The sequence below is a fragment of the Prinia subflava genome, chromosome 1 (genome assembly GCF_021018805.1).
Source record: "Prinia subflava isolate CZ2003 ecotype Zambia chromosome 1, Cam_Psub_1.2, whole genome shotgun sequence".
In the NCBI taxonomy this organism is placed as follows: domain Eukaryota; kingdom Metazoa; phylum Chordata; class Aves; order Passeriformes; family Cisticolidae; genus Prinia; species Prinia subflava.
In genome coordinates, this window is record NC_086247.1 from 36,395,830 (window position 1) to 36,412,439 (window position 16,610).

Sequence of the window (16,610 nt, forward strand, 5' to 3'; positions counted from 1 at the left end):
TCTGGCTGCTCAGACCAGGCAGCTCACCTGACTAGCAGGTGTGGGCTCAGACTGCATCTCTTCTCCCAATGTCTAACAGGCTCTGTTGGGTTAGGACCATGAACCATGAGCATTTATGTTCTCAGAATAGGTCTGGACATCTGGGGTAATCAATCCTTTGTGCAACCACACAGGGTCAGCCAGTTGCAAGGCACTACACAGAGCTGTGAAGAGAAAGAGCCACCACTTCTAGGAGATCACACAGAGCTCATGCCAAACAATCTGTTAATCACAAGCAGAAGCAGCCAACAGACTGAGGAGAAACTGTGGCCAAGACTGGGCTGTTGCTCCCAAAGCACCTCATTGAGTCCCAGCACTTCCTTGCACTGTAAGCTTTTATAACAACTTCTTGTAATTTCATTTTTCACTGGTGTTACAACAAATGTAGGCAACGGAGGTAGAGTGTTTTGATAATGCAGAGTTCAAGGAGAGAAAAAATAACACGGCTAAGTATGAACACATACTTTAATTTCTACTATTTTCCTGACCTTTTTCAAGGATTAATCCATAGCTGTGCCTGGGAAGAAACAGCTATGTATCATGTAAAATATATTTACAATCAAGGCTGAATAAATGGCATAATTGACTGTGAACTTCAGAAAGGCTTAGGCAAATTAATTTTGGACAAGTCTGCTTTGTTTTGCTCTACATCTCAAGGAATGAGAGCCAAGGGCTCAAGTTCATTCCCACCTATGCCAGCTGTGGCCAGAATGGGTACTATGCCTGTACAGAGCATTAAGAGATATAAGGAAAGAAAAGAACAGTGCTCATTTTAATAATGTGTATACAATCCTCCAGTTCAAAACACAATTGAAAATCTCTGCAGCTATCCATCAGCCACTACATCCCCTTTCCAGGGCATGCAACAGCAGCAGGCTGTGTGTGAAGGGACTGACGGAATCGCGGCACGGAAAGAAACGTCAACTTACGGAGAGGAGTATTTGGATGGCGCTGTGAATGACCTCCAGGTACTGGAAATCAATGATGCAGCCTGTCACAGAGACGTAGGAGTAATCCTCTAGGATGCCAGGGGAAGAAGGACGCACCACCCTCCGTATGCAGCCGGGCCCGTGCTCCCGCCACCAGGAGCGGTGCATCGAGATGTTAAAGGTCATAAGATCCGTTTCCTAGGAGAGGGAGGGAAACGTGTGAGCACCTTTGGCTTTCTGTTTTTAAGGTAAAGAAATGGGAAATAAAAGATCTTTTCTATATAAGGGCAATGGGATGATTATCCTTAATCCTCACCCCAGTAATTCTAGCATGAAAGTAGAATGTTAAAGTGGAGAAAGGAAATTGCAAACATTCATTGATTATTTTGTAGCTGTGCACAGGAACTTCTGCCTGGCACAAGAACCATCATACCAGGTACTGTCCAAAACACGTTCCCTTGGAATTACAGCCTGAAAAGCAATTTTGATGTTACTTGATTGGAATGTCATTTAATAACTCCTTTTTTTTTTTTTTCTTTTTTTTTTAGCAGACAACAGAGCCACTTTTACCCCATGGTATTGGAGATTTAAATCAAATTTACATCCTATTTGATGATTTCCATGATCAGATTAAAACGAGATGTCTCCAGCCAAGCACCCTGCTCTCTTTTCTTTTCTGTGCCCCTCATCCAGATTATGAGCTTCTCTCAGCTCAGTGAAGGAACCTACATTTGTGAACTGATCTGGGTTTAAAATAAAAGCAGTAAGTTCTCCTCACTCAAATCATCTTCCTGATCAGATATTTTAGTAAACATCATACCACTTCCACTTGAAGTCGTGGAAGTGCAAACGTACTAATGTACTAAAGATTTTCTAAGAGCTTACCTATCAAGTACAATCAGGAAAATTAATCTGAATTAACAAAGATTTGGGTCTTTAGGTCATGCATAAGTAAAATATACTGAAGTTGAATGAATGTCATTTAAATGCAAAAAAAACCCAACCAAACCCCAACCTTCCTCTCTGGAGATAAATGAGAGTTGAGTTATATTGATGCTTTAAATAATTAATTCAGATTTATATTTCCATGTTTCTCATTCTGAACTCCAAGTAAAAAATGTCTGCAAAATTGTCAGCCATATGCCCACAAAATACCCCTGGCTTCCATACATGGCAGTCTGTGGCACTGCCATTACACCAATTTGCCCTTTGCATCCCACAAATATGTCCTGTCTGTGGCCGTTTACTTTCACCGTGACCAAAGGGGAATATGGTCCAGATTCCAGTTGCAGAAGTAGTTAATTTGTTGTTTTCCTTCTTTATTTGCCTTTATTCTGGCCATACTTGAAAATTAACAAGGGAATTAAATCCTGCCATCCTAACTCTATCCCAGTTACCAGTAAGAAATCTGCCTTTGTGATCTGCTGGGTTTTTCTCCATAACTTCTCTACCCTTTAAATACAGAGTTGCTAGATTTCCAGATACATTATTTTGAGTTGATGAGGCATTTGTCTTTTGACTTTGCATGTCAATCCTTGATACTGGTTCAGAAAATTTTCAGCTGCAACATGAAAACAACTTGTGAAGTAAGAAGCTGACAGACAAAGTTTAATGAAAATATAATCGTAAATACAGAGTTGCAGGAAACAGCCGGAGCTTTCTTTGTACAACAATGCCAGAGACTGCACAGTGTTATCAAGTGCTTTTAAAAATTGCCAGCTCTAAGAAATGCCAGTTGTCAGGCAGCACACACATATTCAATCTAACCTATTTCAGAAGCCCTTTGTTGAGAAGGAATATGGATTGGTGAGTTAGTGTGTATCAAATATTGTGAGGTAACACTTTGTTATCACAGCTACGGGAATAATTTGTGATGTCCATGGTGTTGGTGTCACAGCCTTCTTTGCTCTTGAGGGTTTATTTATCCTTTATTGCTTTTTGTCTTTATGTTTTTAAAATTATAGCCTATTACAGTGTTCATACTTGGCAAATTCACAGCCAATGACAAAATTCCATAGGGAAACAGCTTGATAAATTTTGCCAACACATATAAAATGTAAGATTTTGGCATGTGAGCAGTAAAAACGCCTTATAAAAAAATCTTCCATTTATGGAATACTGTTATGTGTGGCTCTTGAAGTGATTAAAAAGAGGTGCTTACTTGATGGTCATGCTCATGTTTCAAGACTGCTGGTGGTTCAGGTGAGAAGAAAATAGCAAAAAAATCCCCCAAAAGGTCATCACAGCACTTGCTGCCTTTTTAAAAATAAATTCTTATTCAGAAATTCTGGATAAAGTCTGTAAGAGGAGATTTTCATAATTACTTTTCACTTTGTATATTACATCCTGAGCTCTCAAAGAAGGTAGGAGCAGATAATGATGGCCCAGAAAGGATCAGTTTTAGAAATGCAAACAAACCTTGGCACATTAGCTTGACCTCTGAAATATCACTCCACAAAATGGCAGCCATAAGCTGTTCGAGCTGATAAATGTTAAGATGCCAATCAATAAAAGAAAGCCTGACAACAGGAAAAATCAATTTTTACTTTTTTTTTAGCAGCTGAAGCACTTCTCTCTAACTACTTGGAGATTCTTAATCCGTAAAGTGAGTCAAATGCAACAGGCATTAAAAAAATTAACCTGTGTCTTTATAGTCATTTACAGAGCCATAGAAAATTCAAAGACTCTTTGCTGGGATGTAGGTTTTAAATATCAGTGAACTCCTGAGAGTGTTTTGGTATTTGTAAATTCATAGCTTAGAAACTCTGAGCATGCTGGAAAAGATGCTGCCTAAGTGGCTTATTTTCAGTTCTATGTTTAATGAAAGAATTTAAGAATTTTCAGAAAGTACAAGCAGATGCCTGAAGTTTTTTCAATAGATCATTTACTATCTTCTAATTTTTCATATTAAAAGAAATGCATACAATGTTTAATCATCAGCAAGTGACAATCCAAATGCTTATTTCTTAGAAAAAATGCTGCTGCTTCAAAGGAAGAGACTCAATTTCAGTCTCTGTACAAGAGAAACCAAGTTGTCCTTCTAACTAACCAGATGGGATTCATTTAACAGTTGAAATTTCAATCATGGATGGAAAATTGCTCTCTCTGAGCATGTATCTTGACTCTAATTCCATACATCAGGGATAAACTATACTTCCTCAGCTGATAACCTCTCAGATAGACACCATGAACAGAGAGGGGGCAGAACCCAGGCCACAGATCTTCCAGGAAAATTGTGAGACTTAGGGAAGTGACACAGGGAAGTGAAATCCCATCTCCTACTCCTCCCTTCTTTAGTCAGCATTAAAGCAATATTCCAATCTGTTGTAAGACGTTTGCTCCTGAGTGTAGGATCAGCCCCATAATCACACTTTACTGATGTAGAGTCCCACTTAACTGTCTACGGCTTTTTAAGCCTTTACACTATATACAGGATTTGCGTTGGCTGTCAGCCCAAGGATTAATTTTGATTATTATTGGAAATCGTTGCTATGGCAGATATGTTCTTTTAAGGTGAGATGTAATCCCTGTGAGTCTGAGTAATGCTTTTTCTAAGTGCATAGAGATAATGTTTAATTTCATTATGTCTGCTTAAATTCCACATTTGGTTTCAAGTGGATGTTTTCTATTGGGTTGGGCTTCGAGCAACCTGGTCTAGTGAAAGATGTCCCTGCCCAAAGCAGGGAGATTGGTCTAAAGGATCTTTGAAGGTGTTTTCTGTGATTTTTTTGATTCAATTTTTAGTTGGTGAATCTAGGTAAAATTTAACAAATCATAGCATAAGACAGCTTATTTTAAATCTACACAGAAGTACCACAAAGAAATGAAATGTTTCTTTCATTTATTTGTGTAAAATTTACACACAATGTCTATAACAAAAACACAAAAAATTAATGATTACCTAAAATCACCAGTTTTAAAGAAAACAAAAAGAAGACACTGAAACTCTAGGGAGAAAACCCAATGCACCAAGATTGCCTTACATAACAAACAAGTATTATGCTGTGATATGATTACCACCACAGACATTTGTTCTTTCAGTGTATGCTTCTGCTTTATGATATGTTATTTCGTATTTCTTTCATTCCTTGTTAGTATTTAAAAATACACTCTTAGGAAAAGTATAACAAAACCAGTGTGGTGTTGAGCAGGAGAGAGGAAAAGCATTTTTTCCCTTCAGAAAACAGCAGTTAACACTTGAAATTTTATAGACAAGTGAAAGAGCACAAAGGCCTAGCAAACCATAATGTTAGAGATCTTGACTTTATTGTTGCTTATGTGGTACCTAGCCGCTCCTAACACTTGTTATTTTATTGATACATACTATAATCCTGAGCACGCTGGTGAATAAATGACATGAAGAGCATTCTTAAATTGAAGCTTATGGGATGACTCTATTGGGACTATTCATCTGTCTGAACTGGATGGCAGAGTAGACATAGCAAATTCATCTCTGTGCTAGCAATGCACACTAAACCAGAGGAATCGTGTGATACACCTAAATTAATTATCACTAAAAGAGAAAATTCACAGTATCAGAATCTTCAGACATGGACCATGAGGTAACCCCAACATCATGGGCTCAGAATGGTTAAAAGAGGTAGAGAGGCAAAGTAATTTTTGCCTGGTGTGATTAGAGGCTCATGGTTCCCACTTACAGAGATTAGAGGTTCACAGACTGTAATTGTGGCATCAGACCATGACTAAAGGGAAAGATTTCCATATTAAGCATAACTTTTCCCCAAATCTATCTCCACTACAAAACTTTTTAACCATTTGCTGACAGGCTACCCTCCACATCTACAACCCTCCAAAAACAAAAAAACAAAAAACAAAACAAAAAAAAAAAACCCACAACAAAACAAAACAAAAACAAAAACAAAAACAAAACAAAACAAAAAAAAAAAGGTGTGAGTTAAGCTTAGCAAGTATTGGCTTCTCATTCTTTTACTACTTTTATTCCTTTGGCTATGGAGAATATTGCCAGATTTTATTTTGTTTTTCAAAAGTGAACATAATACTTTTGGAAATTTATTTGGAACTTAGGCAGATGATCTACCTATGTTGTAAAAATAGCTTCCCTGCACTGTTTAATTTACTACATGCTCAGGGATCTGTATACTGTTTTGCAAAACGAGCAATTTTAAAATTAGATTTACCAAAATTACTAGAAAAGTGGAATGCAGTGAAATGTCTTTAGGATGCAAGAAGGCAAGAAGTCCACAAGAGAAACAAACTGCTGTCTTCACACAGTATTAGTCTCAGTTGCAAGAACAAATTATGAGAACCAGCAAGGGGCTGTTTTTGAAACTTGCTGTCCCTGAAGATGAGCTCTGATCTTTGGCGATACTCAGATCCATGCTCAAATCCCAGCTGCATGTCTTTTCCTTGTTTGACCTCCCCTTTATGGCAGTATCTCTGTCTGAGAAACAGCCCAGAGAGGTAACAGAGTATGGCAGGAAAATGCTCCAAGACACAAGGAAAAAGTGGCTGAGACAGGGTGATTGGATTAATACAAGTCTTACTTACCACTTGTCACAGGAAATTCAACATGAGCACAAAGAAGTCACCACTGCCCAGAAAAGCTGTTGTGCTCCAGTGGAGTCTTTGACATGTGATTAAGTCAGGCACTTAATTTGAAAATTGCTCTTACCTATTCCCTCTGAGGATCCAGAGAACAGCGATTTGGATTGATGCCAAACTCTGAGAACTGCTTTGAGTTTTGAAGACTGGGAATATGACAAGGGTTTGTATAAAGGCAAGGGTTTCTGCAGATTGGTGTGTCCCTCACTCGAGCCATACCTGATTTTGGCAGAAACGCAGAAGCAAGGCAGGACTGAAATGTAACATAGTGAAGAATTAGAAACATCTTTGGCAAGCCATATACAGCCATCTTTACCAATGATGTAGGAAAACATCTCAGACCAGAGAGATGGGAAAGGTTAAAAAAGGCTTGACATGTCTTAGTGTACAAAAATGGGAAAATACTACAATTACGGGCCATAAAAAATTCTGTCCAAGAGGTTTATAAACTACAAGCATTTGAAAAAGGAGTTGATAACATAAAATAATTTCAAGGCTCAGCAAGAACATTTCAACTTTGTTGTTGTTGCTGTTTTTGAGCAAAATTGCTGAAATCCCTATGGAGTCATTCATACATTTGAAATATCACAAAATTAAAATTTAATGTCTCAAAAATAAGCTGCCACAACACTTATAGCAAACTCTTTCCCACACTATTTCATAATATTTACAATATTTCTTATTAAATTGTTCTTATTAATTTTTCTTATTTAATATTTCTCATTAAAGTAGACAGGATCAGACTCATGTGCCTGAGTACCTCACCATGTTAACAATTTAAATATTCAATAAATACACTGCTTAAAGAAATGGAGAAGACTCTTGCAATGTCGATGGAAACTCGATTTCTACAGTTACAATGGAGAGGTCTGGCCTGGGCTGATCATACTAAAAGTATTAATTCTTCATAGCACCTCATTTGTGCCATAGACACCTAATATCACAAACCTTGCATGGAGTTCTAACGTCACTAGGAAATGCATGAAAATAGAGGACACAGTTTGTGCCAAAACCCCACATAAACCCATATAAGGAACAGATGCAGTGTAGCCTCTAGCCAAAACAGGATTTAACTTCGTTGGTAAACAAATAACCATATTTTGTTCACAGTGGTTGTGAACAAAGACAAAGCATGGGGATAAAGGCACGATTAATAATATAATGTCCTAACAGTACAGTAATTTTAATATTTCCCTTCATTTCTGGTGGGTTCTGTGCTTTGTCTGTCCATCTCAACTGTAGGAATACCATAACATCTCTTGCTATGCAAGGAGGTAAATTCTGTGTTGGAAATAAACACATGAGAGCCTGGGTCTTAAATTTAAAGGTTTGTCCCAGACACTGATGACACTAAAAAGCACCATAAAAAGACTTTTGAAAACTCACTTGAATGTTAAAATTTCTGACAAGCGAAATAACTCCCTGTTTTAAGACTAGCCAGAAAGCTCCTACCTGCACCCAGGAACACACTTAAAGATTAATAGGCCGGTTTAAGCAACTGCTGTTGTGTTCTCTGCTTTGCTTGCTCAAAGCAATGCAATTGTTCCTAGTATTACCAACTCTTGTTTTATGACAAGTCTGGTTATGTTCAGTATTTTTGCTAAAGCCTTCATTCCCAGGGACATTAAATTACAATGAGAAGTTTGCTTTGTTACGAGAAAGTGAGCTGAAGAGGAAACTTCAAAACTCATGAGCTCTGCTGCTAGGCACGTCCAGTTTGTGCTGTAATTTGCACTTTTTGCTGCTTGTCTTCAAGCTGGGTCCTGGAGTCTAGAAGGGAGGCTTCTGTACCACAAGTTTAGATAACAGCTATCCATCACATGCCATAGTCCCCCATCTTAGACAATCATGGACCCATCAGGGTATAGGAAAGGGCCAACTGCTTTCTAATGTTTCAACAAAGACAGTGACCCAAGTGCACCCTAATAGCTTAAAAGAGGCAATAACGAATATTAATATATAAATCAAACTCCATGATTCAGGGAAATTTTGTAAGAAGATCCAAAATTTTGTTTTAGAGTGTGTGCAAAGGGCAATGACAAAGACGTTTTAATTCACTCCATCTTTTAAATGAACTCTACGCAGCTCATTGGATAAGACTGTCTGCCACTAACTGCCAAGAAGTGACAGCACACAATACCAAAGCTCTTCTGAAGACTCAGAATACAAAATGAGACAAGAAGTAATAAGCAGCAGAAATGATTGAACTGTGAGGGGTCTGTCTTCTTACTTGCTTTCATTTCAAAGAAGTACAAGATATGTGCTCTCAGAAAAATACCTTTGCTCACAACACTTTTGTTTCTGTATCTCTTCTCTGTGATAACAGGTCATCATATTTTTGCCAGTATTCCCAGTTTTTGTGGTGCTGTTTGCAAGGACCTTGGCTTTAGCAGAACAATCCTTTAATCACAGGCTTCATTTGCATTCTGCTGAAACAATGACGATCTCCAAAAAGAATTTGATAGCTTTTTGTTTTTTAAACACAAAGACAGTTTCGCTAAAGAAACTTTTAAGTCAGATGATGAAATTTGAAATCCTTCCTTTCCCAGCAGAAGTGAAGTACCTATGACTATGGAAAAGTGAATCTGCTGCAGCAGAACTCAGTTAGTAAAATTAAATTAATTATTCTTTTACATTTACTACTGGCATTAGTCCACATTTTAGATTCCTTGAAATATCTTATTCATTTATGTAAATATATAAATATATAGAGAGAGTCTATTTTATTTATGTATACATGGAATGCATATATTAATATATTCATATTTAGCTGTGCAAATTAATGACTCAACAGTGCTTTCCCATGAACAAATGACAACTGTGGTCAAAGAAGGCAGCATTACCAATTTCCTTCAGCAGTGCATTGTATCCTGATCTTAATCAGATTAATTTAATTTGTAGCCTAATCCACCTCCAAACCTCAATAATTCTCACAGACATTCACACAAAAGGGTTTTCATTTGTTCTCTCAGGAATTTTCAGGTTTTCAGAGGACTATTTCAGAAACAAGGATCCTTTTTTCTCTGGCATCACCCCTCTATGGGTAAGTCTATAATGATAATAATCAAATTTCTCAAATTATTTGACAAGATTAAACAAAAGTATTTGACAGCATCCAGTAACTTTTGAACAATTTCAAGTTTGCCTGCTGAAGAAAAATAGTAACATGCTAAGCCTAATTTTTAATTTTTTTTTTAATTTTGAAAAAATTTCTCACAGAAACTACTTTAATCAATGGAGTTGACTATGATCCCCAGAAATATATTTTTAATTCAAGAAGCAACTATGAAAGTCTGTTAATAACAAGTCTAGGTGGATTACTTAATGGTCCTTTAACAGATGTTATATAAATCTGGCCACTTCAAGAGATCCATAAAGTCACAGGGAAGCCTGGAATGATCCATTCACTCTGTCATATCACAGACTTCTGTGAAATCCTTCATCATGCAATTTTTAATAAATTCTCCTCTAATAAATAAGAAAAAATGAGACTACAACAAAGATATAAGAGCATAATATTTGAAATTATTGTTTTATTTCATTCTCAAATTTGAAATGATATTAACAGACAAAGAAAAGAAAGATGAACAATTTTTAGATGGACTGATAGAGTTGTGAATGACAGCAGGACACAATAGCAAAAGGACAAGTAATATTAACATCAGTTTATATATTTACTGAATACAAAAACAAGACTATTATATAAAGACTTCCCTCAAACATACATATATAAAGCATTTTCAGTTTGCCTAAGGAAAAAAAATCAAAATACTCTCAATATCAGGCATTTTTTCTGCAAGCTGAGGAGTACCTACAAATTCCAATACATTTTGAAATCATTAAACTTTTATATAATAGTAATTACTAGTATCACTAGAATTCTCTCTTTGTAAGTGTATCTATTTTTAAAACTGGTTTTAGGAGCAGTGATAAAGGATGTCAGTGTGACTCCAGGAGACAGCTGAAAGCCTGAGAAGCCTACAAAGCTACAGAGTTGATTTGACAAGCTTGCATGTGCATTATTTAATTTCAACAAGCATCCCATTGACATAAAGGATCTACATATATTTGCTGGATTAGGGCCAGTAAGAAAAGCAATAAGAAATATATGAGAGGAAAAGGACAAGAAAGGTATGAACATGGGGGCACACTTTTACAGGCCTAATTGTGTATTTCTTAGGGATAATACAGAATTTCTTTTTGGTATAACAGGTCCTATATAGGGTTGTGTAGCAGACTGAGGCATAGAGGAAGGTTTTCTTAAAAAAATGTGGCAAATTTTGCTATAAAACTCTAGTTAATTCTATGAAAACTGTCCACAGGTAACTGTAGTGGATTTTAAAATTTCAGGTGCAACTTTTGCTGGTTTAAGAATATGTCTTTAAAGACGAATTTCTCTTCTAGTCTCTAGGCAAGGAATGTGAAGAGAGTAACTATTGTTTACATTTAGTTTATTCCTAACATGTAGCCAGCTAATGTCTGTGTGCTTGTGCTAGTTTTGAGCTGGATAAAGTTAATTTTCTTCAGGGTAGCTGGCATGGGGCTTTGTTCTGGATTTGTGCTGAAAACAGTGTTGATTACACAGGAGTGTTTTTGCTATTGCTGAGCAGGACAAGTGGTTTTCTGCTCCTCACCCTGCCCCAGCAGTGAGCGGGCCGCAGGATGGAGCTGGAAGGGGACACAGCCAGGATGGTGCTTAGCTGCTGGCTGGAGCAGCCAAGTTCCATGACAGTGCTAAATAGCAGAGAGAGAGACAAACTCAGTGCTAAACTTTTCTTTGGGAGATGGTAGATAGCAGAATGCAGAGAAATTTAAACATGTGGAGATATTAAGAAGGATGGGAGAAAGTTTCCTGCCTTTGATTGCTCCCTGGCCCTTGCAGACTTTCCCACTGCTGCCCCTTCACTAATTACCTCTTCTCTGAGCCACAGACTGTGCAAGAGTTTAGCTTCTCAAAGCTCTGCTGAGGGTTGTGTGGATGAGAGGGGATGGGTCAGCTTTAATTGCGTGCTGGCTGGGCACAGGCTGCATGGCTGTGGCCATCAAAGCCCTGCCAGCTCAGGTGAAGGCTTGTGGGGGAGAACAGAAATCAGCCCTGCCCAGGAATGCTGCCTCAGTGTCCCACTTTGGATATTGTCTAACAAGGGCAGGGGTCAGGAAACATGATGGGAAAAATCTCACCAAATGCCAGCCCCTCTTGGTACTTCTTGGTAACGCTCATGTCTTCACACCTAAAGCAGTGCAACACCCACATGCTTGGTTTTAAACGTAAATTACATATTAGTGAGATGTTCAATCAGCCACTGGCAATGCAGAGCCTCAGGACGTCAGACAGCATTGGTATCACTGTGGAGGCCTAACCAGAAAAACAGACTGGGGACACAGATCTGGGTGCGACAGAGCTTGCAGGGCAGGAGACCCGGTTTATTTACAAAAACCTACTTTTATACTTTTACTATGAGGCTTGTGGATTGGAGGAAGGAATTCCCACCTCTACATCACATTGGTGAAGGGGACTGTCACACAGTCTTGTTTGTCCCGGCAAGGAATGTAAAAACAATGGCTATGTTTATAGAACATAGCTGATGTTTACATTAAAAGAGCGTGAGAAAGTACGAACTTCTCCTTTAATATGAACGCTCAGCAAAACCGGGAAAAACTCATAGCAACACATTGGACTGGATCCCTTTAAACATATCTGTGGGACAGGGAAGCACCACTAAACCAAAGGGGTTTGGGATGATGGCATAGCTACAGAAGCACATCTAGAAAACACATACACCTACAACATGCACACTTAGAAAACACAAACACCTTCACTGCTCTCCACTGCCCTCACTGTTTGAACTTCTCTGTTCGGCATCAAAATAGATTTTGCCAACTTGATATGTCCTTTTTTAAAAATGCAACTACTCATGCAAATACATGGAGGGCATTAAATCATTCCTACACTGTAACCAGGCAGGTCTTTGCACAACTGGCAGAATATGGTGGGGAGAGAGTACCTAGCTTTGCAAGGTGGAAAACAAGGCAAACACGGGCAGACATCTAAACTTGGCAATCCTTTCTAAAACTGTAGCTGTTATTTATGATATTTTCCCTTTCCAACAAGAAAAGTGAGTATTATACAGTAAAGACTTTGGACCTGAACATGAAAAAGTAAATCCAAATGGATAAAACACTTCACCCCCAAAAAATCCCTAAATATTCACATTGTTCTGTTGAATTTTAAATGCATTTGAAATGAAGCAGTTTTTCAGCTGAAAATGCACTTCCAAAGTAAAAGTACTAAAACCCAGTAATTAAAAGACCATATGTCTCAAAGTTTTTCTCTGAACAGGCCGGCTTTCTACAAAACACCTTATTTCTCAGAAAGCAAACAATTTTTTTTCCCTGAAATAAAAGCCATAAAAGCGACAAACTTTATATAGGAATCTGTCAAATAAATTCTTCGGAGTCCTGTTAGTAAAACAAAAAGGAGGAAACATCTCTAAACAAAGAGATGTTACACTTACACTCACTTTAAATGTTGTCACCGATGATTCTTTGGACAACCTTTAATCTCCAAGAGCTTTCTTTGTGTGGATTGCACTAACTCATGAATGAAGAAAAAACCCCCCCAAAATTACAAAACCCATACTGAACAAAAATTTCCTATTAATACAGTATCAGGAAACCATAGAGAAATACACATCGTGACAGCCAAAGCCTGGTCACAGAGTAGTATTTTTTCAGCTAAATTATTATGATTAAATTGTCATGACTTTCACCACCAGAGAAACAATTAATAATGTTATAAAGGCATTTTAACTACCATTCTTATTGTGCTAGAGTATGGAGAATAAACCATAACAAAATGAGGAGACTTTGTAATTCACAAGCATAATAATGACCAATTAGGACCATACCATTTCAATAATTTAATTAAACTAAATTTAACCCTTAACTCTTGCTGCAGCATTGCTGTTTAGCCCAAGCCTTTACTCCCTGTAAACTGTAAGAGTAAATTCACAGAGTAGATTAGAACTGGCCATTCACTGAAGGCATGACTGAAGAATTCTTCTGTATATGGTACTTACAGACAGTTTTAAGGAAATGAGAAAGTCTGTTTCATCTGTACCTAACAGCTTCACCAGTAATCTGCTAAATTCTGACAGTGATGTGCCAAGTTTCTGGAAATACTAAACAAATGACTACAGCTCATGTGCAGAGCAACTCAACATCAAACGTACACTGTGCAGATGTGCTGTGTGTGCAAGGTCGACCCAGTATTTGTGCATTCCTAGTGGGAAATGTTGGGCCTGCCTGTCTTGAATGGCCAATACTCACAGGTGTATAAAAAATCAAGTATGCTTTTTAGTCCCACCCTATCTGGCTTTCGTTTGGTTTCCTAGAGAAGGAACACTCACAGCTTCTCAGTACATGCCAATTTCTGTCTCTCCATCCTTTGGGGCAATTTAGCAGCTATGCAAACAACTCACATATATTAGCTTAACCTCAAGATTTCATTAAAATAAGAAACCAGGAAGAGAATAAGGACCCTAGGGAAAGTTTGTCTTTTTCTGATAACAAAGAAATCATAAGAGAGATTGATGTCAATGCACAAGTATAAAATTAGGCACAATTACTTCTGCTCCTACAGCCATTTACAGTACAGATTTACTGGGATTTCAACAATGTTACAACTTAATGTTTTCAAGCAATGAAATTACTACTTTTTTTTGGGAGAATGGCCACCAGAAATTGTGAATTGTTATCAAATTATCAAACTACATTATGTACCCATTAAAAGTAAAAAGAAATTAAATAAAAGCTTGTTCAACATGGAGAGGCACAGGCTGACCTTTTCCTGCCTGCTGCATACAGGCAGGATGTCTAGGGATGCTGGACATTGAAGATTTTGTAAGAATATCTTGGGTTATGTAACCAAAACATGTGTATTCTATTTCATCTGTTGAAACCAGTTGGAGAGATGTTTTCCTTTAGCTCTTGTAACTCTAGGGGGCAGGGAGGTGGATGCCTTCTGATAATAGACCGGCTGTTAAAACCAGATGGAGCAGCGGTTTTATCTCCTTCACCACTGTCCACCCTCCAGGGAATATCTTCTGTTAATGGGCCATCAAGGCTCACCAGTGACATGACACATTACAGCATCCCATTGTGAGATGCTTCACCCAGTGGGGAGGAGCCAACCATTCCTGCCAAGATAAAGGCAGCCTGTTTTCTACTGGGTTCCTGGAGGAAGACTGGACTCATCTTGCCAGCCCTGGACCCTTTCTACAGGATCATCTCTACTCCAATAGAACCACATCTGTCACACCAGGAGGATTTATTTGGACTGTTTCCAACACCCTGGCCAACAGGGTGTCAGGTCGTATTTCTGACTCTGTCAGGGTTTCTAGGTTTTTTGTTTGTTTGTTTTTGTACTACTACATTTGTATTTTTAATATTCCTAGTAAAGAACTGTTATTCCATTTCCCAAAATTTTGCCTGACAGCCTTTAACTGCAAAATTATAACAATTTGGAGGGATAGGGGTTTACATTTTCCATTCAAGGGAAACTCCAGTTTTCCCTGGCAGACACCTGTGTCCTCAAAACAAGACAAGAAGCAAGTAAAGCTGAAACAAAAACAGACAGATTGTATCAGGTGAGAGGTTCAAAATTCTTAAAAAACTGCTCATGGTTGATCCAAGACCATGGGAAGTGCATCTTCCCAGCAAGCCTTGATTGTTGCAATAAGGATAAGCAGCTAGAAAGCATGTTGCCATTGAGTTTTATGGGTACAGAAGAATGTCTGAAGACTGGGCTGAAGAAGAATCCCAAAAATGGTCAGATAAGTTGTGTTGAAAAGTTATGAAGGAGCTTCTCAGGTCTCAGCTCCTTTGTATGTGTTCCCAACCAAGAGGGATTCATTCCTATTTCCATTTTTGACATGGAAAAAGCAACAGAAGTCCAATCTAGAGTTTGGAAACAAACATAGTTGAAAAAATGAAAAAAAAAAAAAAAAGAAGAAAGGCTGTGAATAGACAATCAGACACAAACTGGTAATCTAATGAAGAGAGTAGGGGAAGATGAAGCTAGGAAACTCACTCCCAAACCTGCAAACAATACTTGCTGTTCTAAAGACTATATGACTTCCACTTTAGATGAGAAAATTAAACAAAAAAAACACAATTGGAGAAAAATATAGAAGCTGTAGGTTGGAGAAGTATAAAGCAAAGTCTTTAATAAGTCTGAAAAATAATCCACCTGATCTCTGAACTGTCATGATCATGAGGAACTGATGAATGAGAAAAAAAGAGAATGTATGCAAGAAAGCAGAAGTGCTTAGAACTTATCTTGTTGAGCTCTACTTAACAGCAAACACCGCTTCCTGCACAGTTTGAAGCATGGAAGTCATCAGAAGAGGGTTTCCAGTTTAACTCTTGTAATACTCACTTTCAATATAATTTCTTTCAATTCCCCACCATTACTTTGACATCAAGTCACATGTATAATTATATATATTTTTGGAATTATGTCTTGTTCTAGCTGTAAATTCAGCAAATATTAATAATTTCTTCTCTGTTGTTCTATTTTCATAATACCATTTATTTTGCATATTTTGATCTGTACAGAAAACAGCTGCAAAAATCTCATAATCACATCTGGTGAAATTCTGGTCTACTGAAACCAACATATGTTTCAGTCTGTTGATTCCACTGGGGCTGAAGTTTAAATCCAGATACATTATTTTTGCATCTGCCTCTGCTTTCCACATCTTATATTGAAACTTTGTCCTTGTCTTCCAGATCCTTCTCATTCCCAACTCAGATGCCATGCTGGAATGGCTCTCCTATCACAATATTTGCTCCCTTAAATTTTGCCAAGTGCCAAAACCAGGCACTTTTTTTCTGTGCTCTTTTAAAACCTAAAGAAGCAAAGAATAAATGAAAACAACTCTTATCTAAAAATCACAGTATTTAAAAAATAGTCTTCTTCAAATAAATCAGAGAATTTCTTTCTTACCATAGTCCAATATGCAAGCAAACTATATAGTCATGGAAATTACTGCTACA

At 37.7% G+C, this 16,610-nt stretch overlaps 1 protein-coding gene across 3 annotated transcripts in view; it reads right to left on the bottom strand.

Annotated features, from left to right (window-relative positions):
* The window catches only part of NKAIN3 (sodium/potassium transporting ATPase interacting 3), a 339,304-nt gene that overhangs the window by 86,934 nt on the left and 235,760 nt on the right, over positions 1-16,610 (bottom strand). For all 3 annotated transcript variants that reach the window (XM_063393405.1, XM_063393401.1, XM_063393396.1), the window contains exon 4: positions 969-1,166. In XM_063393405.1, the coding sequence (XP_063249475.1) occupies positions 969-1,166 (198 nt within the window). The remainder of the gene's footprint in view (positions 1-968; positions 1,167-16,610) is intronic.